Below are 25,567 nucleotides of genomic sequence, written 5' to 3' on the forward strand. Positions count from 1 at the left end.
CATGCGCAGGGCTCCGATGGGAGCGGTGGAGCTAGTTGTGTCGGCTGGGCGCACCATGGGCTGCGGCCGAGGGGCCTGAGCCCGCCCGGGGGCACCTCCCACAGCACTCAGCCCATGGCGGAGCTGGGTGCCGGAGAGCCTGATGAGCGGCTGTTGTTCCTCGCGGATCCGGCTCCTCAGGCAGGGCCACCCTGGCGGGGGCCGCAGGTGGTAAAAGCTGCCCCCGGCGCGGCTGTGAGGCTGTGTGGGGAGCTCGGGCTCGAGGAGGAGGGTGAGGAGGACTCGGGGCCCGAGGGCGATGGAGAGGACGAGCCTCTCCTGCGGGCGCCGGGCGCTGGTCGCGGCCGCCGAGCGGGTGCCGCCTGGGATAAGGAGTCCCGTGTCGCCGCAGGTACGGCCCAGGGCCGCCGCCGCCCCGCCGGGCCGGGGTGAACGCGGGGAGAGCTGCAGGGGTGCGCATGTGGGAGAGAGCCTGCGCGCTCTCCTGCTGGCCAGGCTGGGAAACTACCTGTAGGACTGAAGTACGCCTGAAGTGCCGCGCCTGGTGTCTGCTTGAGGTGTCCCTGCTTCACAAGAAGCTTGATGGCAGCTTTTGTCTGCAGCCCAGAGGCTCAGCGAGGTGCGGGGTACCTTGCTCAGCTCACGGGCTCGCAGACGTAACAGCCTTCGAAGGGAAAGAGTCCTGTGAATGGCTCGAAATTCTAATGGTTTATGCGCAGGGCTGCATGAAATCATTTGCATCTTCATGAGTGTCTCCACTGTTACTCTCCTTGTTCTCTGTCTTCTGTTTCGTTGGGTTTTGCTTTGTTTCTGTCACGGTTTTTTAATCTTAACGGCTTTGCGTGTTTTACAGACTGTGTTCTGTGGTGGCTTCAGTTGTTGCTTTCTGAACGCTTGGCAAACTCTGCCAGGTTTTCTGTTTGTCTCAACTGGCCTACCAATTACTTGCTTGTGACCCGCATCTTCTTATTCTTTGAAAAAATTTTACTTTGCTTTAGTTCTTGCTCCAGCCATTTTTTTCACATATATTAACAGTTTTACATGTGGACTCTTCTGTCATATTTTTGGTGTTCATAAACAAAGATCTGCTTTCTATGTTTTGAAATCCAGACTTAGAGAAAAATATGATTTGAAAAATTAGAAATGCAAAAATTCAATTATCAATTTGAAAAGAAGTGTAAGTGTGGCAACTATCTGATTCTAAATATAAACTATATAGGATTCATTATAAGCTATTATATATATAACTGCATAACTAGATACATATATGGTAAACTATGAAATATTTATTGCTTACTTTTTTTCTTTAGACTTACAAGCTTTCTGATTCTGTGCAACTTTGTAAATAGATGTTCATCTGGGAAAGGTTCAGTAATGGAAATACATGGACTTCTATCACATAATAGTGTTTGCTGTTGCAATTATACCACAGGATTTCTTGTCAAAGGCTGGTAAAAATCGTTCCTTTTGCAATAATAAGATACTAAAAAAAAACCAAAAAATCTGAACAAAACACTCATCAGTTTGAGCAACAAAAGCTATGCTAGTAACTTTTATCTATAGCCACAGGAGGCTTTTCCTACTGTACTGTGATTACCCATAAGAAAAAACCCAGTGATTCCAAGTGTAGACCAGACTGGTAGTGCAAACATGCCGTTATAATGTTGGAGTTTTCTTGTCTTGTTCCCGCAAGATGTGTTAATGAGACACTGCTTCTGGCAAAACAGTAGTTAATGCTTCAGAGTGGAGACTAAAGGCCTGGGTCTGCCACACTGGGGCAGTGAGAGTGGTGAACACAGAGTTAACACTTGGGATCTGCCCCAGGAGAGTGTAAGAAAATCTCAGAACTGTGGTTGATTGCAGCATCTCATCTCGCTCTTGTTTCCTTGTCCGTACTCTTTTCTGTGTGTCTAGCACTTGAAGGATTGTTTCATGTGTCAGGTGGAACAAGCATGCAGCAGATATTATTAATGCATTTTATTGCAACGCGGAGGTTTCCTAATGGAATTATGGTCGGAGTATGAGACTGTATAGAAAGAGATGGAACTGGTTAATCATGTTAATGTTAAATAGTATAAAGCTAGTTTAGTAGTGGAAGAGTTCATACATGTTACTCTTGTAGAGTGTATTTGTTTAGCTTATGTCATGTTAACCTGACAGAAGAACAGGTTGAGGTATATACATGGATGGTAGTATTCGTATCTTCTTTGGCACAATCTCGTTGTTCCTGTATACGTGTATACATTCCTATACATCCATATATAGCAGCTTCACAACCCTTAGGCCTTGTCCACATGATTTTGAAAAAGCTTACAGAGCTTGGTAGTTAGAACTATGTGTGTGTGAGCTCTAGTTTCCTGGATGGGAGTTTAAGGAGAAAAGTAGCTCGCAAGAGTGGTTGCAAGAAAACACTGGGTTAGTTCTAACTGTAAGTTTAGAGTCTCTATAGGGAGTGAGTTGTGACCATAACATGCTTTCATAGTGAAAAACTTGATTAAAGTAATTTTTGAAGAAGAAACCAACCTAGGAAACCCTGCCACATTCAGCTAATACTAGCTTCAATGAAAATGGCTTATTTTCCTCTGGCTAGTGTTGATAAACTGAAAGAAAACTTTTTAAAACTGCGAGTTTTCTTGTTTTCAGCCTGTGTGTTTTCTATGGCTATGTCACTGTAGCAACAGAAGGCTTTCTAGCAGCACAGTAGTAATACTGAAATAAGTTTCCCAAATTATTTTTCTCTTCCTTGAGCATACAGCATAATGTGGTTTGTTTGATTTGAATTTGATTTTTAGTGGAATATGTTTTTCTTGCAGTTATCTCTTACATTACAAAAGACACAGCTGAAGAATTTCCTCAAGGCAGTAAGACTTCTTACGGGTTTAGGTTATGGAATGAATGCCTAGAAATTAAAACCTGACCTCTCAGTTGTCTTCTCTGCATGGACAGCTTCAGTGATAGGAAGTTCACTTGTAGATCCTCTTCATCTGGAAGATTAATGTGCAGAGCAACTTAATATGGGTGTTGCATTTTGTTTGGTAACAATATAATGCATAACTCTGATTTGGCTTTCACTGACAAAATATGTGTAATAGTTGCAGCTCAGCTGTGTGGTGTGATGTTTCTTCTGTAGAGGTAGTTAAGGTTTTGTTATGGAATAAGAACCACTGATTCGAGAGGTAAAAGTCCATAAAAATAAGGGTTATTGTGGGTTGGGTTTTGCGTATTGACGAAGTAGTCTAACAGATTCTGATCCAGTGGGATGTGGTCTTTACAAATTACCAGTTTAGCAGGCAAAGCTGTGAGCTTTTCAGTGTGTGTACATAGGCTGTTAATTAAGAGTACAAATTACATTTAAGATTGCTTGTTTTTTTATTTTTCAGGGCATACAGGACATACTGCTGATATGAATATATTTTTAGATGATCCAGAATTTGCAGAGATTATTCTGAGAGCAGAACAAGCTATAGAGTGTGGAGTTTTTCCAGAAAGAATCTCTCAAGGATCCAGTGGGAGTTACTTTGCCAAGGATCAAAAAGGGGTGAGCATATTATTGCAAAGTCAGAGACTCTATCAGCAGTGAGATTAAAATGGAAATTTTAAAGTTCTATTTAAATGGAAATTCATTTAAATGAGTTGTTTAATAATTTATGGTATGGGAAAATCTTTGTTGTGAAAAATCCATGCAGGTAATACTTAAATTTCTAATTATGTCTTGCAGCATAAGCTAAGCCAAAAATGCGAGAATTATTTCTCTGTTGCAGTTTACCATGTTTTGAATTATCTGCTCCAAAGGAATATGGAGAAAATAAAAGGGCCTCTTTAACATCTGAAAACAATTCAGGAATTCCCTTCTGCAGAATCTGACATTTTGTACCTTCTATGTTTAATTGATTTTTCACCCAACAGAGCTTCTGATCTGGGTACTGTTTAGCTTTCTTTAGCCAAGCCTCCTGTATTTTTATCTCTCATCTTGTTTTGATAGTCTTTTATTTAGGTCATGACTTCTTCCTCTGATATAATTGGTTGACAGGCAAAAAGAGTGATATAAACAGATCTACCTTTGTACTTGTCTGCTGAATCATAACTAGAAGACTTGTTTTCCCCTTCTTTAGTGGTAAATGCTACCTTGAGTTGTGATCATCAAAGAAGTAACCCTAAGGTTACCCTGAGGCAGAGAATCACAGAATCCCAAGGGTTGGAAGGGACCTCAAAAGATCATCTAGTCCAACCCCCCCTGCAAGAGCAGGGTAACCTAGAGTACATCATACAGGAACTTGTCCAGGCGGGCCTTGGATATCTCCAACATAGGAGACTCCACAACCCCCCTGGGCAACCTGTTCCAGTGCTCTGTCACTCTCACAGTAAAGAAATTTTTCCTGATGTTCACATGGAACCTCCTATGCTCCAGTTTATACCCATTGCCCCTTGTTCTGTCACTGGACATCACTGAGAAAAAACTAGCACCATCATCCTGACACTCACCCTTTACATATTTGTAAACATTGATGAGGTCACCCCTCAGTCTCCTCCAAGCTGAAGAGTCCCAGCTCCCTCAGCCTCCCCTCATAAGGGAGATGTTCCACTCCCTTAATCATCTTTGTGGCTCTGCGCTGGACTCTTTCAAGCAATTCCGTGTCCTTCTTGAACTGAGGGTCCCAGAACTGGACACAGTAATCCAGATGCGGCCTCACCAAGGCAGAGTAGAGGGGAAGGAGAACCTCTCTTGACTTACTAACCACACTCTTTCTAATGTACCCAAGGATGCCATTGGCCTTCTTGGCCACAAGGGCACATTGCTGGCTCATGGTCATCCTCCTGTCCACCAGGACCCCCAGGTCCCTTTCCCCTTCACTACTGTCCATCAGGTCAACCCCCAACCTGTACTGGTACATGGGGTTGTTCTTCCCCAGATGCAAGACTCTACACCTGCCCTTGTTGAATTTCATCAAGTTTCTCCCCACCCAACTCTCCAGCCTGTCCAGGTCTCACTGAATGGCAACACAGCCCTCTGGTGTGTCAGCCACTCCTCCCAGTTTATTATCATCAGTGAACTTGCTGAGGGTACATTCAGTTCCCTCATCCAGGTCGTTGATGAAAATATTAAACAGCACTGGTCCCAGCACTGACCCCTGAGGGACTCCACTAGTCACAGACCTCCAGCTAGATTCTGCCCCATTGACCACAACTCTCTGCCTTCTTCCTTCCAACCAGTTCTTGATCCACCTCACTACCTGATCATCAAGCCCATACTTCCTTAGCTTATCTGTGAGGATGCTGTGGAAGACAGTATCAAATGCCTTACTGAAGTCAAGAAAAAACGCATCTACCGCTCTAGCATCATCCAGCCACCTGAATATCTTGCTTGGAAAGTAACATTTGGTTAGCATTGTTTAGTTAAAGACATACTTGCACATTGTTTTCTTTAAATTAGAAGTACTTTGTTCGATTAGCAACCTATTCCAGAAGACTCCAAACCTCCACACCTTTGTTAACTTGTCATATCTGGTATTTAAGGTAAGTCAGCAGTCTTCTGGTTTTAGGTAGTTGTAGGTGTTTGTTAATCCTGAAGACCCCAGTTATATTTGATGTAGAAGTTGTAACACTTCAAGTGCCTATGTTTTTGGAACATATTCAAGACTGTTGTTCCTCCCAACATCCCCAAAATGGTAATTTTCCATTTGTTTAGCAAGTGTTATGGGTTTTGTTTAGCTTTTATTTGCGTTACCGATCATTACAGCATGTATTACTGTTTTGTCAGTTAATTTTCATGGGTGTTTATTTTGTTTTAATGCTGCTTTTCTGTTGATAGTTTTTATACTTTATTGAACGAGTGATTTTTAGAATAGCTGCCTGACTCAATACAAACAAATATATTAATTTATTAATTTATTTCTAAAATGGAAAGTGGCAGAACTATCCCTTCAGAATCTTCCAAGAGCTGCACATCACAGTTCATACTGTGGTGTTCCAGGAGTAGTTGTTAGTAATGACCCACTTCATTCTAGTGGAGGAGAGCCAAAGTAGGTTGGGAAGGAAGGTGTATCTGTTTCAAACTGGTAGTAGAAAATCTTCTCTTAACTGTTTTTTGAGATTCTTGCTGTCACATCTAATGCTGTTAATGTGAAAACCTGTTCACAGTGTCTGCAGACTTTTTTAAACTTCAAGTCACTTCCCTACTCCAGTAGTTTAGTTCTCTGGGGGTTTTCAGGGTTTATGCTTATATATGGATACTCAAACTTTATAGTGTTTTTAAAGATGTACTTTAAATTAGGATGATATTTAATATGCAGTAGAAAAAAATCTGAGTAACAGAGTACTGGTTTAAATGAATACTTTCTCAAAAATCTAAGGCATGATATGTCTAAAGAGTACAATGTTACGCCCAAATGCTTTAAAACTAGGTGTTTGGTTTTTTTTTGCGGGGAGAGTTCTTCTTAATGCTGTGCAATCGGGGTCTCTTATTTTTAGAAAGTTACTACAAAAAAAACATACTTGTTCTTGATTTCAATATGTGCAAATCTATTTTGTTTGAAGCCTTTGCAGACTGATTTTGCAGGTTTTTTTGGTGACTGGCAAATGCCTGAGAGACTCATTTTACCCTGGGACTAATGAGAAATTACTTACACACCATTTTTGCAACTACAGTATTTTGGATGGAGCACCTTATTTCCTTATTTCTTATGTGGTGATTTTTCTGTTGGTTTTACTTCTGTTTTGTGTGAGGTGGTTTTGTTCCTAGTTAAGTTTGTGATAGTGACTTGCACTCCCCCTTTATGCAGATCATTGATTTGAATTTGTTTAGGAGAAAGGAAGATCTAAATTCCTTTTTTTGTGGGTTCCAGAAAATATTAATTGCAAAATACACGAAGGTGTTTGCCAATATGGGACTGAGAATAATGATACTGAGTTCTTAGCTGACTCTGAATTTTGCTTTTGTTCTGTGCACTAAATTTAGAGCTTATCTAAACTTGGTTTCCACATTAAAGGTCTGATGAAACCTATTTTGTCAGTAGTGCAGCTCCCATTTGTAGAATGGATTTCACATCCTGCTGGACAGAGTATTGCATCATTCTACTTCAGACCAGTTTTGTGACTTGCTGTCTCCTGCATTTCTTACGTAAGCTCTTTCCCGGCATAAGGAGGAGGAGATTATTAAAGACATGCTAAGCTGTCTTGCTGGTCAGCTTCTGAAGTGTTTACCCACACTAATGCCAAGTTATAGGTAAAACAGCCTGCTACTGCTAGGTCATCTTATTTGCTAATTTGGGTATATCAGAAAGATTAAAGTTGTCTAATAAAAATTAACTTTTTGTGCTTATTGCTGTAGTTGTATACTGATATAAAGCAGTTCAGTACTTAAGCAGTACTATTGCTGAAGTGTCGAATATTTCTGCATTTTCTCTTCATTGTGTAACCAGAAAAGCAAAAGACATTGTGTCTGTTACAGACTGTTCTGCAACATGTTTTTGACAGTTTAGCTGTTGGCTGATTGGTAATGCTAGTGGAGTCCTGCAAAATTAAGACTGGCCTTGTCTACAAATTGAGCTTTCTAGTTCTACTCTGGTCCTCAACAGCAGTGGCGCTGCAAAATTTGGCAAGCTTCTAGCTTCAGTGAAAACTTAAAAACCATATCTAGATTTGATACTATAGTACAGTACAGCCTGGGCAAGCAATGTAAGGAGCTAAGCTCTTTTTTAAAATGGGACAGTTTGTAGGAAGTATTATCCAAAGAAAAGAAACAGTTAATGGCTTGGCATTAATAATACAGTGATATTAAAATATAGTACTAATACACCATGACATTTCTGGGAAATGAAAAGCTGCTGGATTTGTTCCGAGCAGTCAGGTACCTGTGATTCCAATAGGAAGAAAGTAAGTAACTTTTTAACAACTCTAAACATAATGTGAGAATTTTGGTGCACAAAGTGAATTCAGCTTTCAAAGCGGTGTGATGTAAAAAAGAAAAAAAGTAGGGCAAGAGAACATCCTGGCTTTCATGTTGCATAATATATCCATTGTACTTTTTGTGTAGGTCTGAATTGAATTGTGTATGTGCAGTTGCATAGAACTTGTTCATGATTTTGAATGTAACTTTAGAATCACAGCTAACAGCATACCGAAAACAAGAGAATTTTTGTCAATTTGGTTTTGTCCTGCTGATAGGAAATTTATTTTCTAGGATGAATGAAATAGTAATGGTTTGTAACTTATTTTTCCTGGTAGTTGATGGAACAAGACAGGTGATGCTACTAATGCCTGGTGTCTTGTGTAATCTCTTTACAAACTGCATGAAGTAAGTTCTCTGTATTTGGTTTCTCTTGAACAATCTTGGAGTAGTTGGGTTGTCTTGGACACAGTGGGTTAAAGTTCTCCATAAGCTTGAAGGTCACCTACTTGTGTCCTCTCCCTAATCTGGCTGAATTGGCAGTTACTGACGCAGAATGCTGGTTTCTGACTGTCAGCAAAATCGTTCATGACTTGAGTGTAAATTAGGTATGAGTGTTGGTGAGCAGCAGGCAATTTTTACCTTATTGAGATATTCTCTTTTTTGATAAGGATTCAGGAAAGTACTGTGTGAAAGTGCTTCTTAAATAGTTTTCTTAGATATTTATTAGAATTTTATTTACTTGCTATGATTCTGTGAGAAGGAATGAAAAATACAGCACTTCACTTGAGCTAGAGAAGAGTCATTACATGGACTTCATGCAGTAGGCTGAAGTTTATCAGTGGAAGGTTGTATATTTTATTGTGGTAACAATCTGTGTTTTGAGGTTAACAAATACGGAATCACGTGTAAGAAAGGCACCTTGAGAAATCATCTATTTTAGTGCCTGTGGTGAGGAGCAGGATTGTTTTAACATGATTCCTGATGAATGTCTGTCTAACTAGTTGTTAGTGGCATCCTGTTTTGGAGACTCTTGAACCTGGCAGTCTGTTCTGGTCTTGAGCTGCTCTTAAGATTCAAAAGGATTTTTTCTTTGTAATTCATCTGCTGTGATTCAAGCCTATAGTTTCTCGGCTCATTAACAGTAACTGCTGTTCCTTTTTTCTCTATAGCAACCAATTGTGTAGTTCCTTTTGCCTCATTTTCTCTTAGGCTAAACAATCCCTGTTCATACAGTCTTTCATTATCCACTTTTTCTTGTGTTTATTCTCATTGTTTTTTTTCAGCTTTCTTCAGTTCATTAACAGATTTCTTGAAGCATAGCGCCCAAAGTTGGAACACAGTATTCTGAGTACTTTTAAGCTTTGCTACATGTCTCCAGTGTAAATGGTGGCTGACACTGTGAGCCATTGTCAGCTCTCATTTGAGGATTCTACAGCAGTGGTAAATGACACCACTTCTTGGAACTGCAAAATGCGATTTTCATTTTGATGCATTTTGATCCATTTAAACTTAAAGCAGTAAATAAAGTAGATAGAAAAAGGGTAACGTTGGATTATTAGCTTTCTGTATGTTTATCACTTTTCTGGAACCATTATATCTCTTTGTCTGAAGTATAATGGTGGGCTGAAAATGATTTTTAAAGCTACTTTTAAAACCTCCTTATTTGAAAACTTAGAATAGAAACCAAATGATTCTAAAATGCAGTCCTCATTAATTTTGAAAAGGTAGTGCATGTTAGCTGGGTTTGATTTTTCTCTTATGAATAGTTTATTTTGAATTTCTTCTAGACAAGCATTGTCCAGTAAATTTATTTGGAATATCAGTTTGTTAGTTTTAGTATTTCATCATCCAAAAAGATCAACTGTAAAGTGCAATGTATAGTATCTAACCAATACTTTCAAATAACTAATTTTCAAAATAAATTTAATCTTTTGCCACTCAAAAGTATTCATGTTTTCATTTTATATTACTTATTGTAGAAAACTATTGGAGTGTTCAAACCAAAATCTGAAGAGCCTTATGGACATCTAAATCCAAAATGGACCAAATATTTTCACAAAGTTTGTTGTCCTTGCTGCTTTGGCAGAGGCTGCCTCGTTCCAAATCAGGGATACCTCTCTGAAGCTGGTGCCTATCTTGTGGATGACAAGCTGGGGCTAGGAGTTGTACCTAAAACCAAGGTAAAAGTTAAAATACATAAATTATTAAATGAAAAATAATAGTGGCAGATTTGTCAGTCTCTGGACTGTACTTGTGGTGACATGCTTGTATATCATTATCCCCAATTCATGTATAAACTGTTACAAATCCGAAGGCACAGTTTGTTATAGTGACTGTGATTTTTGGTTTAAAGGATAAGTTTCAGATCTGAATTGAATTTCTTCTTTGGAACCACTTCAGTTTCTATCATTTCCTGACACTTTCATTTCCTTGGCTTTTGGTGAGAAGCAAAATTGCAAAAATTGGCATATAAGGATTCCCATTTTTCTTTTGAGATACATGAAAAAGTGAATATTTGCTACTTTATGTAAACTTTCTGTTGGAAATGCCTCATGCTTCCTTTTTGCTTTTTTGACAGCCAAGCATAAATTTAATTGTAAATTTATAATTGAAATAATAAGGAATTCTGAGCTGTGTTTTTGATTTTCATATTTGAAGGTTGTCTGGCTTGTCAGTGAGACCTTTAATTACAGTGCAATAGATCGCGCAAAGTCCAGAGGAAAAAAATACGCTTTAGAGAAAGTGCCAAAAGTTGCTAAAAAATTTAATCGAATTGGACTACCTCCTAAGGTAAGATGGGAAAAAGTAATTTGTGCATTTGCTGATTCTTACACAAACCTCTCAATTAAAAAAAAAAAAAATTTATAAACTTCAACAGGAGAAGAAAAACCTTGTTGCTTGCTGAAAACTATCTCTGGATAACTGAAGTTTGATAAATATGACTGTTTATATGCAAATCTGTCCACTCATTGTTTCTTCATTTGAACTGCTTTAATAATCTTGCCGCTTTTTGTTTCAGTTTGTAGTCTAGCTTTCTGCTGGAGGAGTAATATGTTAGTGTTGTGCATCTCTCACTGTTTTGGCCTTTTCCTTTTTCTTAACTGTTTAGTTCATTTCGCTCACATTTTCTTTTGTCACATTTTCTCCCCTGTAATTTATCTAGTTACATAATTTTTCCTAAACACTTGTGGGTTTTTTTCCTTTCTATTTGTTTTATTATTTTAGGTATCTTACCTTGCTTTTATCTTGTGTGCAGTACTCCAGTGACGAAAACCCCACATCCTTCTTGGCTAGCAAGCTAAGAAAGCACCAAATACCACCACAGTGGTGTTCTCCTGAACTTAAAAAAGTTACATACAGCTTGGGTAATTCACTGTGTCAGTTCTCAGCAGTTTTGATCCATGTGACATGTGTTATGCAAGCTTGTATCAGCATGGCTATTCCACATGCTCTGTGTTTATCCATGTCTCTGCACATGTGCATGTATTTGCATTTTACTTCTCAAATATAAGTCTCCGTTTGGATTTTAATCTTGAGGATCTTCCCTGTTGTCCACACGTACAGAGCTGATGCCATCTGTAGTTTTCTTCCTTGGACTCTTTTGAGAAATGTATTTCAGCCATTTTCATGTGAAAAGCGTTTGTCTTGAAAAAATGGCTAATGCTGCTTTTCTCATCAAGGAAACAGGAACTTTTCATAGAATCATAGAATCGTAAAATCGCACAATAGTTAGGGTTGGAAAGGACCTTAAGATCACCTAGTTCCAACCCCCCTGCCATGGGCGGGGACACCTCACACTAAACCATGTCACCCAAGGCTCTGTCCAACCTGGCCTTGAACACCGCTAGGGACGGAGCATGCACAACCTCCCTGGGCAACACATTCCAGTGCCTCACCACCCTTACGGTAAAGAACTTCTTCCTTATATCCAATCTAAACTTCCTCTATTTAAATTTTAACCCGTTACCCCTTGTTCTGTCACTACAGTCCCTAAGGAAGAGTCCCTACCCACCATCCCTATGGGCCCCCTTCAGATACTGGAAGGCTGCTATAAGGTCTCCATGCAGCCTTCTCTTCTCCAGGCTGAACAGCCCCAACTTTCTCAGCCTGTCTTCATACAGGAAGTGCTCCAGTATACGTTTTTTTTTTTTGGTTTTTTTTTTTTTTTGGTGAGTTTCCTATGGGCTGTTGAACCAATGGAAAAAAAAAATAGATGAGAAGGCTGCATGGAAACCTCATAGCAGCCTTCCAATATTTGAAGGGCGCCTACAAGCATGCTGGAGAGGGGCTTTTCATCAGGCACTGTAGTGATAAGGTGGAATGGGTTTAAACTTCAACAGGGGAAGTTCAGGTTAGATACAAGGAAGAAGTTCTTTACTGTGAGGGTGGTGAGGCACTGGAATGGGTTGCCCCAAGTGGCAAATGTTCCATCCCTGGCAGTGTTCAAGGCCAGGTTGGACAGAAGAGCCTTGGACAACATGGTCTGGTGTGGGGCATCCTTGTCCATGGCAGGGGGGATGAAACTACATGATCCTAAGGTCCTTTCCAACCCAAACCATTCTGTGATTCTATGTTACTTCTTTTTCTCTGTTTCAAGTATTACTCATAATATTGAGTGTTCACTTATGCTGAGCTGCCGGGCTATGTTTTGTTTCTGGTAAACTCAGTGAATGCTTAAACAAATACTAAAAAAACCAAAACAATCACAACCAAAGATTCCCTCTCCCCCAAAACTAAACAGAAAAAGCCCTCATGATTTGACCCTTCCTTTTTTTATAATTTGGGAATGTAAGAAAACCACTTAGTAATCTTTTTTTATGTCATATTTCCTGTGTATTTTGAAAGTACATAATAAGTTTTTCTGTTAAGATTAGTTATGTGACCAGGCCAAGTGCATTTTCCAAATACCGTTACTTAATGTTTCAGGTTGGCTCCTTCCAGCTGTTTGTTGAAGGATATAAGGAAGCTGACTACTGGCTCAGGAAGTTTGAAACTGATCCTTTACCTGAGAATACAAGGAAAGAATTTCAGTCACAGTTTGAAAGATTGGTTATTTTGGATTATGTCATCAGAAATACAGGTATTTGTTAATGTCTTGATACTTACCTACTTTAATGAGGCAGAAATGGTAAGCAGTGCTTGCTGCAAGCTGCTGCTGCTGAATGCTTTTAATGTATTTCAGATACTTTTCTCATGATTGAAGGCCAGAATGTTGCATTTAAAACTTAAAAAAAAAATTACTTCAGATTCAAGCATTAAATATTGCAAAATCCAAACAACCCTTTTTGGCTGTTACTTGATATTTTTAAGCAATGGAAGAATTCAAGAACAAATACTTCCCTTAATGCTTTAATGCTGTAAGTAGGCTATTAACTAACTGCTTCCCCTGATTAGGGTAAGGGATGGTGAGGTTTCAGGAACCGTAGGACAAGCCATGACTACCATTCCTTTTATGCTAAGCTGGAGTTGAGAACAGCACAGTTTTGCATCAGTACAAAATAGTTCATATTCATTCTGACTAGGCGTTGAAGTACAACTGTGGTGTGTGAATCTTGGTTCTCCTGCATTCTTGTTTCTTCCACTCAGAAGCTAGGATTTGTCTGTTGCCTATGTAGGTGTTCCAAAGGCAGATTTATATTTGAAATACACTCCTTTGCTGCTTTGTCTGAGGTGGGCATCTTTACTCTTCTTCAGACATATATCGGCCCTAGTTAATTTTTCTTAAATTCACTTATTATAAAGGAATCCAGCTGAAAATAGGTCACTTAACCTGTGGCTTTTTAGAAACAAACTGAAGTTTCATAAGTACTTAATACTCTCTAGCCACAGCTGTGGTCTGTCAGCTTTATCAAATAGATACCAATGTTTCCAAACAATTAGTGTGTCCTGTGATGTTCTTAAAATTGTAAGGAAAATACTCAAAATGCAGAACATCACTATGTGAATGGTTTTATCTTCATCTACTATATTTAATGATGATAGAACATGAAAAACTTCTGATGGATGTTTAACTAAAGTTAGGGGAGCACCTCAAGATGACCTAGAAATCCATGCAGTCATTTTCTATCTGAAAGACCTTGTCAAAGCCTCCAGTGTCTCAATTTTGTGTAAATGGTGCAGACATTTTCAGCTTCTGAAAAGCTCTTCATTCCCCTCCTTCGCCTGCTCCCAATCTTTGAAGAGTCTGTTTTCTCCATGTAGTTGAACATCACACTGTATATAATTTTGCAGGGCCTCTCTTTTACCCTGTCAGCAGTAAAATAAGCTTTAAAATTAAGTCATCGTGGTACTGCTGCTGCTAGTTTTTCCCCAGGAGAAGTGCAAACTACAGCCAGTCTTTTCTGCATAAAATGGATGAAAATAATTTCTCTTAGCTTACCTGGTATTTTGCTGTATATTCAGCCAGCTGGGGAGATTAAAGCAGTAATAAATACCTAAGAACACTTGGTAGATTTTTGGTCTTTCCAGTTGCCTCATACATTTCAGTAAAGCTAAAACATATTGTGATGGAGAAAACTCTTTGAACAGTTTTGCCTGACTCTTTTGGTAAATTCTCTGTAAATTTACAATATTAGTCATTGTCTATCACTTTAGATGATGATTTCTTTATAGATGACATGTTGTGACATGCATTTTCCTGTTTAAAGACAGAGGTAACGATAACTGGTTAGTCAGGTATGAAAAACAACATGATGGACTTGATCTGTCAGATAAGGTAAGAAAATTGTACTCTGAAAGTTATATTGCTTAAATTGTTCAGTTTTGTAGCTTGATCTTGCAGGGGGTTAAGTGCATGGCTTTAATAATGGTGTATGGTCTCAAGAAATATAATTTCAAATTATTCTAGGGGAAGTGAATGGAAAAGGTATTTGGATTAGGTTAGTCTGGATAAAAGAGTGCTAAAAGGTATTTTTATTATTCTGTATTTTTTTCTTTACCAGCTTGAGCTATAGTAATAATGAAACTGCCCACTATTGCTCAAGCACATTTCTTCAGCTGTTTATATGCTCTTCTTGTCTTGTATTTGGGGCAAGGGCTCCTCTTTAATGATGGTAGAGTAAGAATTACACATGCTGGAGTTGATTTGGGTACTCCTTTATATTGTTTAAGTTGACTTTAAGTGTGAAGATAGTATATTATTTAGTGTTTTTAATGTATTTCACTAGTTTCGTAAGCACATAGGTATCACTTGTTTTTGAAATATTCCTTCTATAGGGTAGCCAATGGACTGTAACTAAGGAATCTACTATTAAGATTGCTGCAATTGACAATGGTTTAGCATTTCCTTTTAAGCATCCTGATGAGTGGAGGGCATGTAAGTATTACATTCTTCAGTCATCTTCCTATTGGGAAAGTAACTTCCAAATTAAGTATTTCTTTTTTGCTTAGGTTGTTGTAGTGCAAGGATGGAGTCTGGAAAGTCAGAGCTCAGCTGTATAAAGCTAGCAGAGGACATAAAGGGCAGAAGGGTTAAGTAAGTTAGAAGTGAGAGTGGGACTGAAGAAAAGTGCACCAAAGACTTAAAGGCAAAAGGCGTAAGAAAGAACAAGTTACTGCTTACTTTTTCTCAGTTCTCACCTGTAAGATTTGATCTTTTGGCTCTTGGGTCTCAGAGCTCATAAGCAGAGCCTCTGGGAAGGACAATTACGCAAAGCAAAACAGAAGTTTATAGGAGTAGATAGGGTGCATTGAAAACACAATGGGAGCTGTGTGATGTGAACCTGTTTGCTCAGCACTCAGGAAACACTGTAGTTAATGTGGGAGGTTGTTGATGAGTAGGAAAATGTATCACATGCATCTTCAAGAAGGGCAAGATGTAGAGTAGAAGGAATCATAGGGTAGCCAGCCTAACCACAGTCCCCATGAAGACTGTAGAATGAATCCTTCTGGAAGCCGTGTACAAGCACATGAAGAACAAGGAGGTGATTGGGAAACCAGCAAGGACAAACTGCTTAACTGACTAGACAGCTTTTAATGCTGACTTGCTTAGTGGATGAGGCAGTGAATACTGATTTTTTTTTTCCTTGACTTCTGTGAGGCCACCTGTGTAGTCTCTCATAGTGTTGTAGAGAAATGTTGAGAGATGAACTAGACAAACAGGCTGAGCTGAGTGGAAAACTGCCTGGGCTGTCAGGTGCGAAGGGCTGTGAGCCCTGTTAGGAAGTTTCAGTGGGCGGCCTGCTGCAGGTGTTGCTGAGTTCCTGCAACTGATACTGTTTGGTGTCTTTAGCATCTGGTAATAATCTTAACAATATCTCTTGAAAAAGCTGTTTAATAGCAATTATGGGAGAAGTTGAGAGTGTTTTGTCTCAGCATGCTTAGAAGGCATTTTAATGAAAAATAATGTTAAAAAATAGTAGCTACTTTTTTGTTAATTCTTCAATAGGTGTCAGACATCTGAAAGATTTCTATTTGATTGCAGCCATTATTTTATTCCAAAGGAAACTGCATTACTAAACTAGGAGAAGGCCGCTACTGGTGCTTACAGTATTTATATATGTAATTTACCTACTGCTTCAACTAAATATTTGTTATTTAAAATATTATTTTCACCTTTTAGATAAAACGCTCAGTAGCTGTAAAGCTGCTTTTGTAACTGTAGCCACAAGAAGTATATGGGGTAACAATGCTGAGAAAAATGGTGTGTTACTGAGAAATTAGTAGGCAGCAGAGTATTGTGTCAGTGATAAGCACTTGAGAATGTATTTTTGCCTGTTGTTAATCGTTGTGTACTGTTTTTCTGCATTAGATCCCTTTCACTGGGCTTGGCTTTCACAAGCAAAAGTTCCTTTCTCCCAGGAGACCAGAGACCTAGTTCTTCCTCGCATTTCTGATATGAACTTTGTACAGGATCTTTGTGAAGATCTTCATGAACTATTTAAGGTGAATTGGATGCTTCTTTGAATTAAGCATTACTGCAATAGCTAATACATTTAATGGAACAGTTAGATGAGTTTAACTTCTGTATGTCATGATACTGTTCTCTTTTAGCTTTAACATTGGCAGGGTAGAAAGGGAATATATGATAAAGAGGATTCTGTCACTAATGTGGCTAATTGATAGTAGCTTATTTGAAAACAGAATTACCTTTTAAATACCTAAGTTTCACATGATCAGTTAAAGCTAGTTAACTTTCATAGCGCAGGTCTGTGAAAAAAGCTCAAGTTAACATACCTGTGTGGTATGTATAACTGAAGATAAACTGTAGCAACCTGAGGAAATCATGTATTTAACTTGAAGACCTGCATACCTTTCATAGACTTAATTTTAGATATATATATATATATATAGCATGTGAAATTGGTGCTGAAATCTTGACCCTGTTTAAGTCAAACTTACCTTAAAGATACTGAAACTGTGCTACAATATTGAGATATAAAGAAGTGTCCTTCTCTGAAACATTCTGTAAACAATTCTATTGGATGTTCAAGTGAAATAATCCAAATGATCGGGATGGAAAGAAATGGAAATTTTAAACTTGTAATGAAAATGCAGCTGTAATGTTAAAACTAGATCCTGAAACACACTTGCACTGTTTGGTCTTTGACTCAGCTGTATTCAAAGTGACTTTGGGTTGTCTGTTAAACCCGGTGGAAGTTGATTATTTAATAAATCTGAAGGAGGAAGTATTCTTTTGTCAGTAAAGGTGAGAGAGCAGTGTAACATGATGTGACAGTATTAGGCATACCTATCAGTGTTCTAAAGTAGTATCTACTGATAAAGTATATCTACTGATGTACTTTATGATGTGGAGCATCCTTCATTTCCACATATATAAATTTGCTACAGTAAACAGACCTTCGTGTGTCATACTGTGACTATTTAAAGCATCCAAAATTTATGATATCTGTAAGCATGACTATGCATGCATTAAGTTGCTGAATTTGCATACTGAATATATAGCTAGAAATTAATGGGTCATTTCTTATAATAACTATTTTCTTTATTAAAGACTGATAAAGGATTTGACAAGGCTACTTTTGAAAACCAAATGTCTGTTATGAGGGGGCAGGTAAGACTGCTTTTTTACATTTTCATTTATGTATTTAATTTGCCAGTGCTTGTCAGCTATTTCTTTTAGAGCTACAAAAACTGACTCCCATTGAACTGGAAGACACTTAAAGGTATTTTCATCTGAGAAGACTAAACTTCTTCTTGGAGTTTGTTCACATAATACTTGTATGTTCATAGAAGGTATTTAAAAAATGAAACACTGGAGAAGAGTCATAAACTCGAATAGAAGGTTTGGTGGGTAATTTCATTATGTTATTGACTTTATTTTGGAGAGTTAACTTGATTATTGAAATGCTTCTCACAAGAAACAATATTAGGTAATAAAATTTCTTCATCTTAGCAAGTATCAGAGCCATACTTGGAACCAATCCAGTCGTTTTCAGATTTGAAAGTTGATGATGATTAAACGTTGGTTTGTTGATTTAGGTTGGTTTCTTTGGGTTTTTGTTGGTTTTTTTTCCTCACAGTGAAGCAAGGGAGGAGAAGGGTTTCATCATCTTCTTTGCTGTTTTAAAATTTAAGACTGGTGTGAGATAATGGAAAGCAAGCTTTAGCTAAGAACAAGTTATTTAGCTCATTATAGGCATAAAATAGTGATTTATGAACATGCAAGGGAATTGGGCTAGATAAATTAATAGTCCCATTTGCACTGATCTTATTGAAACTGATTTCTGTGTTCATAAATTCAAGATGGATAGTTTAAACCCCAGTATTCACACTTCTTAGAGCAGCTTAATCATACCTTTTGTCTGTAGAGTTTTGTGTGTCAGTAGTACCTTGCACAAGATTGCAGCTCTGCTTAGTCAAAGCATAATCCCAGTTAACACTAGGTGTGGTGGCTAAAAGCCAACAATCCTTACTTGAATTAAATTATAGGAATTATTTCTGAAAACATTTCTGAGAAGTATGTGCAGTCACTGGAAGATCAATTCTTAAGGATTCATCCATCTTAATCTGTGTTAAATAGCTTTTTTGTGATGAGACAATTGGCTACAGGGAATCAGTTAATGAGAAGTTTAAGGAAAAACTCATCTATGTAACAGAGAGATCTAGCTAAAGTTGTCTAAATAGATTTCCTATTATAAAGGCTGCAACTGGATGTTTTCTTCACACCCTTTCCCTGAAGTGAATTTCAGCAGAAAATTTATTTTAAATGTTTCTGTAGCTGAATGAGAATGGTTTCACTGTGGGAGATGTCAGGTTTTCAGGCATGGGTTTAGGGAAGAAATAAGGATGATGAGTTATTCTTGGATGTGACTGGAAATACATCCGCAAATTGTGCGTTTTAGCACTGATTTTAGACTTGCTTTTGGTGTAAAGCCAAAGCATGTTACAAGGGCATTATAGAAGAATTAAGATGAATTTGCAGGGTAGCCAAAACATCTGTACATGCATCCTTAAAAATAAAAACTTGATTTGAAAATTAAGAACCTAGTGGATAGAGGCTGAAGAGAAATGCATCTTCCATGTTAGGGGTGAGATCTTTAAGATACCAAAAGTAGTTTGCATATTTTTGTGAAGTGTGTGTGTGTGTGTGTGTGTGTGTGTGTGTGTGAAATACTGGAAAGGGTTTCAAACCCAAGATAAGCTGTTCTCTCAAGAATATGGAGACTAAGAAGCCAGGTAATGCAGATCTACAAGGGGGATTGCCTTAGAACTTAGAAAATGTAAATGTTCAGTGGAATTGCTGGAAGAGCTGAATTGCAGTAAGCCATGCAAAAGACTATCAGGGTTCTTCAGCCATGGAAGTGCAGAATGAGCAGGGGATCAGTAAGTTCACAAGGAAGAAAGGGGCATTGTGCAGGGAAAAAATACAGTACTAAGGGTAATTGAAGTGTGTCACCAGAACTAAATTCATAGAATGGTAGAATGGTTTGGGTTGGAAGGCATTTCCAGTCTGCATCTGTATGGGCAGAGATTGCTCAAAGCCCCATCCAACCCTGGCTTGGACACTGCCAGGGATGGGGCATCCACAACTTCTCTGGGCAACCTGTTCCAGTGTCTTACCACCCTTGCAATATAGAATGTCTTTCTCATATCCAGTCTAAATCTTCCCACTTTTGGCTTAATTCCTTTGCCCTCGTCCTGTTGCTACATGCCCTTGTCAAAAGTCCCTCTCCAGATTTCCTGTAGGCCCCCTTTAGGCACTGGAGGCTGCTCTAAGGTCTCCCCAGAGGTTTCTCTTCTCCAGGCTGAACAAGCCCAACACTCAGCTGGTCTTCATATGACTGGTGCTCCAGCCCTCTTGAGCATCTTCATGGCCTTCCTTTGGACTCACTCCAACAGGGTCCACATCCCTGTTGTGTTGGGGGCTTCAGAGCTGGACACACTAGTTAATGTGGGGGTCTCATGAGAGCAAAGCAGAGGGGGAGAATCACCTCCCCCTACCTGCTGGTCACACTTGTTTACATGCAGTCAGGTTTGAATTGTTGGAAATGTAATACTTTTGTGTAGGGAATTGCTGGAAACTGGATTGCTGCAAATTGAACACTTGCCTCAGTTTTCAGCAGGTTAACATTGAATGTGGAGTAAATGACTGGGGCAGTTCATGAGCACTGAGGTTTTGGAAGGAGATAACATACTTCTGGGAGCTAAGGTCTTGGCACTGTATCTGGTGTGGGTTAATGATATTGCTTTGTATCTTCTGATATGAAAATAACTTGTAGCTACAACTCCTGGTAGATCCTATGTTAAATACATGTTGATTGCTTTCTTGTAGTTTGTTTGGTTTTTTTTTTTAATTAAGTATGCAGCGCTCGTAAGAGATGTGCTAAATTGAAAATGCTCTCAGATTTTTATCTCTTAACATTTTCCAACATTTCAGAGAACATTGCATGAAATAGTCAAGAAAAGACCAGAAGGGTGGTCAGCGGTGGGATGTTATGTTACCAAATGAATAAAGTATTTCTACTTGCAATAGAGTATGCTTAAAAAATAATTTATTTGACATCACATCTGTAGGGACAGAATTTATTTCAGTGATATCTAAAATTTATAAACCCATTAACCACAGTTTTATTTGTATGCTTTTGCGCTTTTAGATATTAAATCTTACTCAGGCGTTAAAAGATGAAAAGAGTCCCATTCAGCTTGTTCAGATGCCACGTGTGATTGTGGAGCGAAGTAGCACTGGAGGTCAGGGCCGAATTGTTCAGCTGAGTAATGCATTCACGCAGACCTTTCATAGCAGGAAGCCTTTCTTTTCCTCCTGGTAGCAACAAAAGTACATGGGAAGAGTAAGTTTCTCGAGTTCAGAAAGCTACTTCTGTGTAAAAGCTCTGCAATAATATACTTCTGCTGTACAACAAGAGCTCTGACTGCCACCACCTCAAAACTTAAATTCTGAAGACTTAAGAAATGTATTTTGAATGTAATAAAAGTTTACAATTTTAGTGTCAAAATTTTGTGAATTCTTATGTCGGGGATGAGAAGAACTTGTCCATACTGTATTTTTATAGGCTAAATTAATGTATTCTGAATAAGGGAAGATACACAGTTTGCGTATGCTGAGAAACTACTTTTGAATACAACAGGAATTTTTTTTGTTTCATATAAATGTGAGAACCTGTACACTATTGACTTCTTTTATATGGTCTTTAAAAATTGCAGAATGTTATCTTTGATTGTGCAAATGCTTTTCCCTGGAATTTCTTGCTGGTATTTTAAGCTGTTAGATTTTTGTAGGCTAGTTACTTGAGAAGTCACGCACTTTAAATAAAAAATGGAGGGAGGGAGAGGAGGGGGGGAAATGCTTCAAGTAGGTTTTTTGCACACTGGGACCAAAAATAGCTAAACAGTTGCATTACAGTGAAGTTCAAACTGAGTGAAGTACTCACAGCTCCTAGTGACAGAATAAACTGAATGTACGTTTCAGAGGTTGAAATTTCATGTGTAGCTTTTAGAACTAGTGTATTTAAGCACATTAGGGAAAACTGTGATATTTCTTTATAGATCCCTCACAGCGAAGGAATTGCAGCATGTTGTTGCAGGTTTGCTTTGCCATATGCCTATAACTGTGTTCATCAGTAGTCACCAAAGTGGTTCTGCACTATGAATGATGGGAGCACTGATGTGTTCAGCACGAAGCCAGTCTGCCTTCTAGATTTATATGTAAACACACAGTTGTTTTTGTTTTTTACTGGAAAAAAAAAAAGGACAAAAACTGTGATACAGAGAGCACAGAAACTTCTTACCGTGCCCTTAGCAGTGTCATGTGCTTTTGCCATTTGCTTTTATGCATAAGTTACATGATTTAGGACTTGATTGTCATGTTTCAAGATTTGTGGCTTATGTAAAATGGAAAATATTTTTATTTTAGTAATTTTCTGGACAGTTAAGACCAGGAAAAGGAAAAAAAAAAATGCTTTTATGGAAGCTTCAGTATTTCAGTCATTGCTGTATTTTGTAATTCTAAGCAATACTGTGGACAAAAATAATAAAATGCTTGTATTTTATGTAATTTTGAGTGGATTTAAATGTTAATGTAGCTTGTCAGCACTTCGCATGCCTAACTAAAATGTTTAAGTCTTAACGGTAAAGTTCACTGTATGGTGGAGTTAAAATTGAGTTGAAATGATCACCGTTATAAACATTCCATGAATGTTTTTATCCAAACAGTTTATTTAAAAAAAATTAAGATGGTGTTTATGTACCAGACATACCCACTGAAGAAAACAAATGTCACGGTCTAAACCGCACAGGGTTCGGGCTCGGCTGTCGGTGGTGGTCTATCGATAGACCCTGTTTCGGAGTTCCACGCGAAGGAGCGTGTTCTCCCTCGGCGCTGGGGCCGCCGCGCCGCTGGGGGGAGCCGCAGCTTTGGCTGCCCTGTCCTCCCTTAGCTTGTCGGGTGGCGGGGGCTGTCGGGAAGCAGGCGGTGCCATGGCGGGTGGCGGCGCAGGCGGCCGGGAGGGCGGGCGCGGGGTGGATGTCTGCGGTTTGGCCCTGCTCGGGCTGGTGCCCGGCGCGCCCCTCTGCCCGCACGGTGAGCGGCAGGGGGGGTCTCTGACAAGCCGGGATTGGGGTGGCCGCGGTTTCCGTGGAGGGGGGTGGGGGTGGGGTGTGACACTTCCCACAGCGTCTCTGTTCGTTCCCAGCCCCTTTCCCGGCCCCCGCCAGGAGTTGTGTTAACGTGTTCTGGAAGCTTGACACTTGCACGCGTCTCTTGGTGTCCCGTGTGTCATGTATGGTGATGTTTGTCCTTCAGGTCCTGCTCTTCTATTTGTAAAGACCAACCAAGGAGGAGAGGAAGGAAGAAGGTTTTATGCTTGTTCAGCCTGTAGGGATAGAAAAGATTGTAACTTTTTCCAGTGGGAGGATGAGAAGGTAAGAGGGCGCTCTTTAGGACTATGGTAAATATTGGGGATAATCTTTCTATTTAAAAGAAAGTTAAAATAATTTGTGAGTAAATCCGGCATTTGTTACTGTATTGCCAAAACACTTGTGTATTCAAGTTACGATGTTTGTAAATGCCATGCAATGTTGACCAAAATAGGGTAGTTCTGATCTCAAGATGTCCTCATCTTCCACAATTAAGACAGGAAATCTGGTGGATACAGGCAAACAATGGGATATGTAAAACAGATGGTGGGGATTAGCATGATGCTCAGTAGAACATCTGCAGCAATTTGTCTACAAAACTTTGGGCAGATAATTGTAGGGTGACAAAACAGGGATTGATATGTATTCACGGAGAGCTTGCTGTGGTTTTTGTCCGCTGCATTTTATGTTGCTTTTTCTGTTTCGTAAATGTTTCTTGTGTTGCTGTCATTGTCCTCAGCGGCTTGTCAGGCTGGAGTTTAATTGTGTTCATTAGCAGCTCATTGCTGTGCTGATTGCTACTGAAAAGTTATATAAAGAGAAAATAAGGTAGTTAATCACTTGCTTGTGTAGATTTAAATGGTATTTTGAATGTCACTGGTATAATGGTGGTTTTTTTTCTATTGAATTTTCCTGTCCTCCCCCATTAAAGAACTCAGTTCCTTAAGTTTTGTGTAGATGTCTTGAAGCACTGTGAAACTATATGTTTTGTGGGAACAAAGTAGAAGACTCAGAGAAGAGCTGTTATGCCTTTAAAATAATCACACATGAAAGACTTGGGCAACGTTTCTGCTGTCATCAGTTGTTCAGGATCAGATCATAGTTCTTCATAGAGAGTGCAACTGCTGTCACGCATTAATGAAGAGTATACCTCTTTCTGTCTTCATCATAACCAAGTTTTGAGTTTTCCCCCTGAGTATCACATGTGGTAGAAGAATGAAATGTTTCTATTTTTTTACGGTTTAAATTCACAAGGAGAGACTTGTAGTGTTTTGCAGCATTCCTCTGTTCTGCAGTCATGCTTGTTCTTTTGCAACAACCCAAACAATGTGATAATTTGCTATGCAGAGTAACTAAAGCATGAGACCTTTGATGCACCCTTTTTGTTTAATAACTGAGATTTAATACAGAACAATATCTGTTGGATTTGTAACGTTTTATAAATTTTACAGGTGTCAGAAACTAGGCTCGCAGCACGTGAAGTATACAATAGAAATCACCAGCCTTCTTTTACACACAGACAGAATGTGGAAAGGTATTGTTAATGGCTATTTTCTTCAGTAAAAATCAAGTAATACAGCTTTAAGTACTTTGAATGCAGAGATAGTATTTCAGGAATCTTTAAAATATGAAAACATGCCAGAGGGATTTTGAAAAATAAGAATTAGTTGACTTGCAAGAGGGAAATAGCATGAAATCTGTAATTAGAGCATGGTATTTTCAACCCAGGAACTGTATCTATCTTTTTTTTATATGTACTTCTTCTTACATTAGTGCTCATAATGTGCTAACAACAGGTCAGTAGCAACTTCAGTTCAAAAAATTATTCCTGACTCTAGGGTGCAAAAGTAACAGGCTTAACATTGTGAAAAGAAGCAAAGGTGATAGTGTGATAAATGACATCCTAGTTCTGTGCATAAACATACCGGACTGCTTGCTGGTAGTTGATACGGAGTCTTCACTTTCTAATCCAGTTATTTTGTGGGCACTCTCAATATGTTTGGCTCGTATATTATAAGCTTTTTAAAGTGTCCTTTGAACATCTTTTCATAAATACAACTTCATTCATATGTAGGTAGTGGAGTTTTTTCAAGAGCGGTTTATGCTACATTGCCTCTTTAAACGTCTGAACTAAAAAAAAATGAACCCTCCTTCATAGCCCCATTCATGTTTGTTGCCTATCGTCTTAAAGGTACAAGGATTTTGTTCTGTTGCCGTTATCAAAGAGGAGGTTTTGCCAGGAATGCCAGCAATTGCTACTGCCAGCTGAATGGGAAAAACACTCGGCTCACCAGTTCCTGTGTGATATCTCCACTGCCCAGTTAAAAAGCCCCAGTCAACTTCTGTATCCTCTCGAGAATAAAAAAACAAATGCACAGTACTTATTTGCAGACAGAAGTTGTCAGTTCCTACTGGATCTTATTACTGATTTAGGATTCAGACGAGTGCTCTCTGTTGGAACACCCAGGTACGTCAGTGAGAATTGTTACACTTTCAAATAATATATTTCCCTGGAAGCCATGCAGGTTATTAAGATTTAAATCATCAAGGATTGTGCCATCGTAAGAGGTTCTCTGTGCTTAAATTGGTTGGAATTATCTAAGCATCTAGTGGGATCTTGCTTTG

The 25,567-nt window shown here is 38.9% G+C and overlaps 2 protein-coding genes across 3 annotated transcripts in view; both read left to right on the forward strand.

The window, feature by feature from the left end:
* PI4K2B (phosphatidylinositol 4-kinase type 2 beta) lies at positions 1-23,226 on the forward strand. 2 transcript variants are annotated; one of them, XM_061470391.1, is made up of 11 exons: positions 1-391; positions 3,390-3,538; positions 9,868-10,068; positions 10,547-10,678; positions 12,815-12,968; positions 14,536-14,603; positions 15,104-15,203; positions 16,638-16,771; positions 17,841-17,900; positions 20,944-21,138; positions 23,109-23,226. In XM_061470391.1, exons 1-10 carry the CDS (start codon positions 115-117, stop codon positions 21,115-21,117), a joined length of 1,449 nt encoding a protein of 482 aa, XP_061326375.1. In that variant the 5' UTR covers positions 1-114; the 3' UTR covers positions 21,118-21,138; positions 23,109-23,226. The 2 variants fall into 2 exon arrangements, with proteins under 2 accessions (XP_061326375.1, XP_061326366.1); XM_061470382.1 differs by lacking the exon at positions 23,109-23,226 and having other exon boundaries at positions 20,944-22,599.
* The window catches only part of ZCCHC4 (zinc finger CCHC-type containing 4), a 10,537-nt gene continuing 7,753 nt past the window's right edge, over positions 22,784-25,567 (forward strand). Inside the window, exons 1-4 of the mRNA XM_061445187.1 lie at positions 22,784-22,886; positions 23,109-23,227; positions 24,394-24,476; positions 25,134-25,409. Of these exons, the coding sequence (XP_061301171.1) occupies positions 22,784-22,886; positions 23,109-23,227; positions 24,394-24,476; positions 25,134-25,409 (581 nt within the window). The remainder of the gene's footprint in view (positions 22,887-23,108; positions 23,228-24,393; positions 24,477-25,133; positions 25,410-25,567) is intronic.

The sequence above is a fragment of the Pezoporus flaviventris genome, unplaced genomic scaffold (assembly GCF_033815535.1).
Source record: "Pezoporus flaviventris isolate CSIRO_AGI_PZ_B2104156 unplaced genomic scaffold, CSIRO_AGI_Pfla_v1 ptg000002l, whole genome shotgun sequence".
NCBI classification, from domain to species: Eukaryota; Metazoa; Chordata; class Aves; order Psittaciformes; family Psittacidae; genus Pezoporus; species Pezoporus flaviventris.

What these genes read in the sequence shown, in the direction of transcription:
- PI4K2B (XM_061470391.1), top strand. Translation starts at nt 115, where the DNA reads ATGGCGGAGCTGGGTGCCGGAGAGCCTGATGAGCGGCTGTTGTTCCTC. An exon ending in GACTTGATCTGTCAGATAAG is followed by an intron (nt 14,604 to 15,103) that starts GTAAGAAAATTG and finishes TTCCTTCTATAG; the next exon opens with GGTAGCCAATGGACTGTAAC. An exon ending in TGTCTGTTATGAGGGGGCAG is followed by an intron (nt 17,901 to 20,943) that starts GTAAGACTGCTT and finishes TTGCGCTTTTAG; the next exon opens with ATATTAAATCTTACTCAGGC.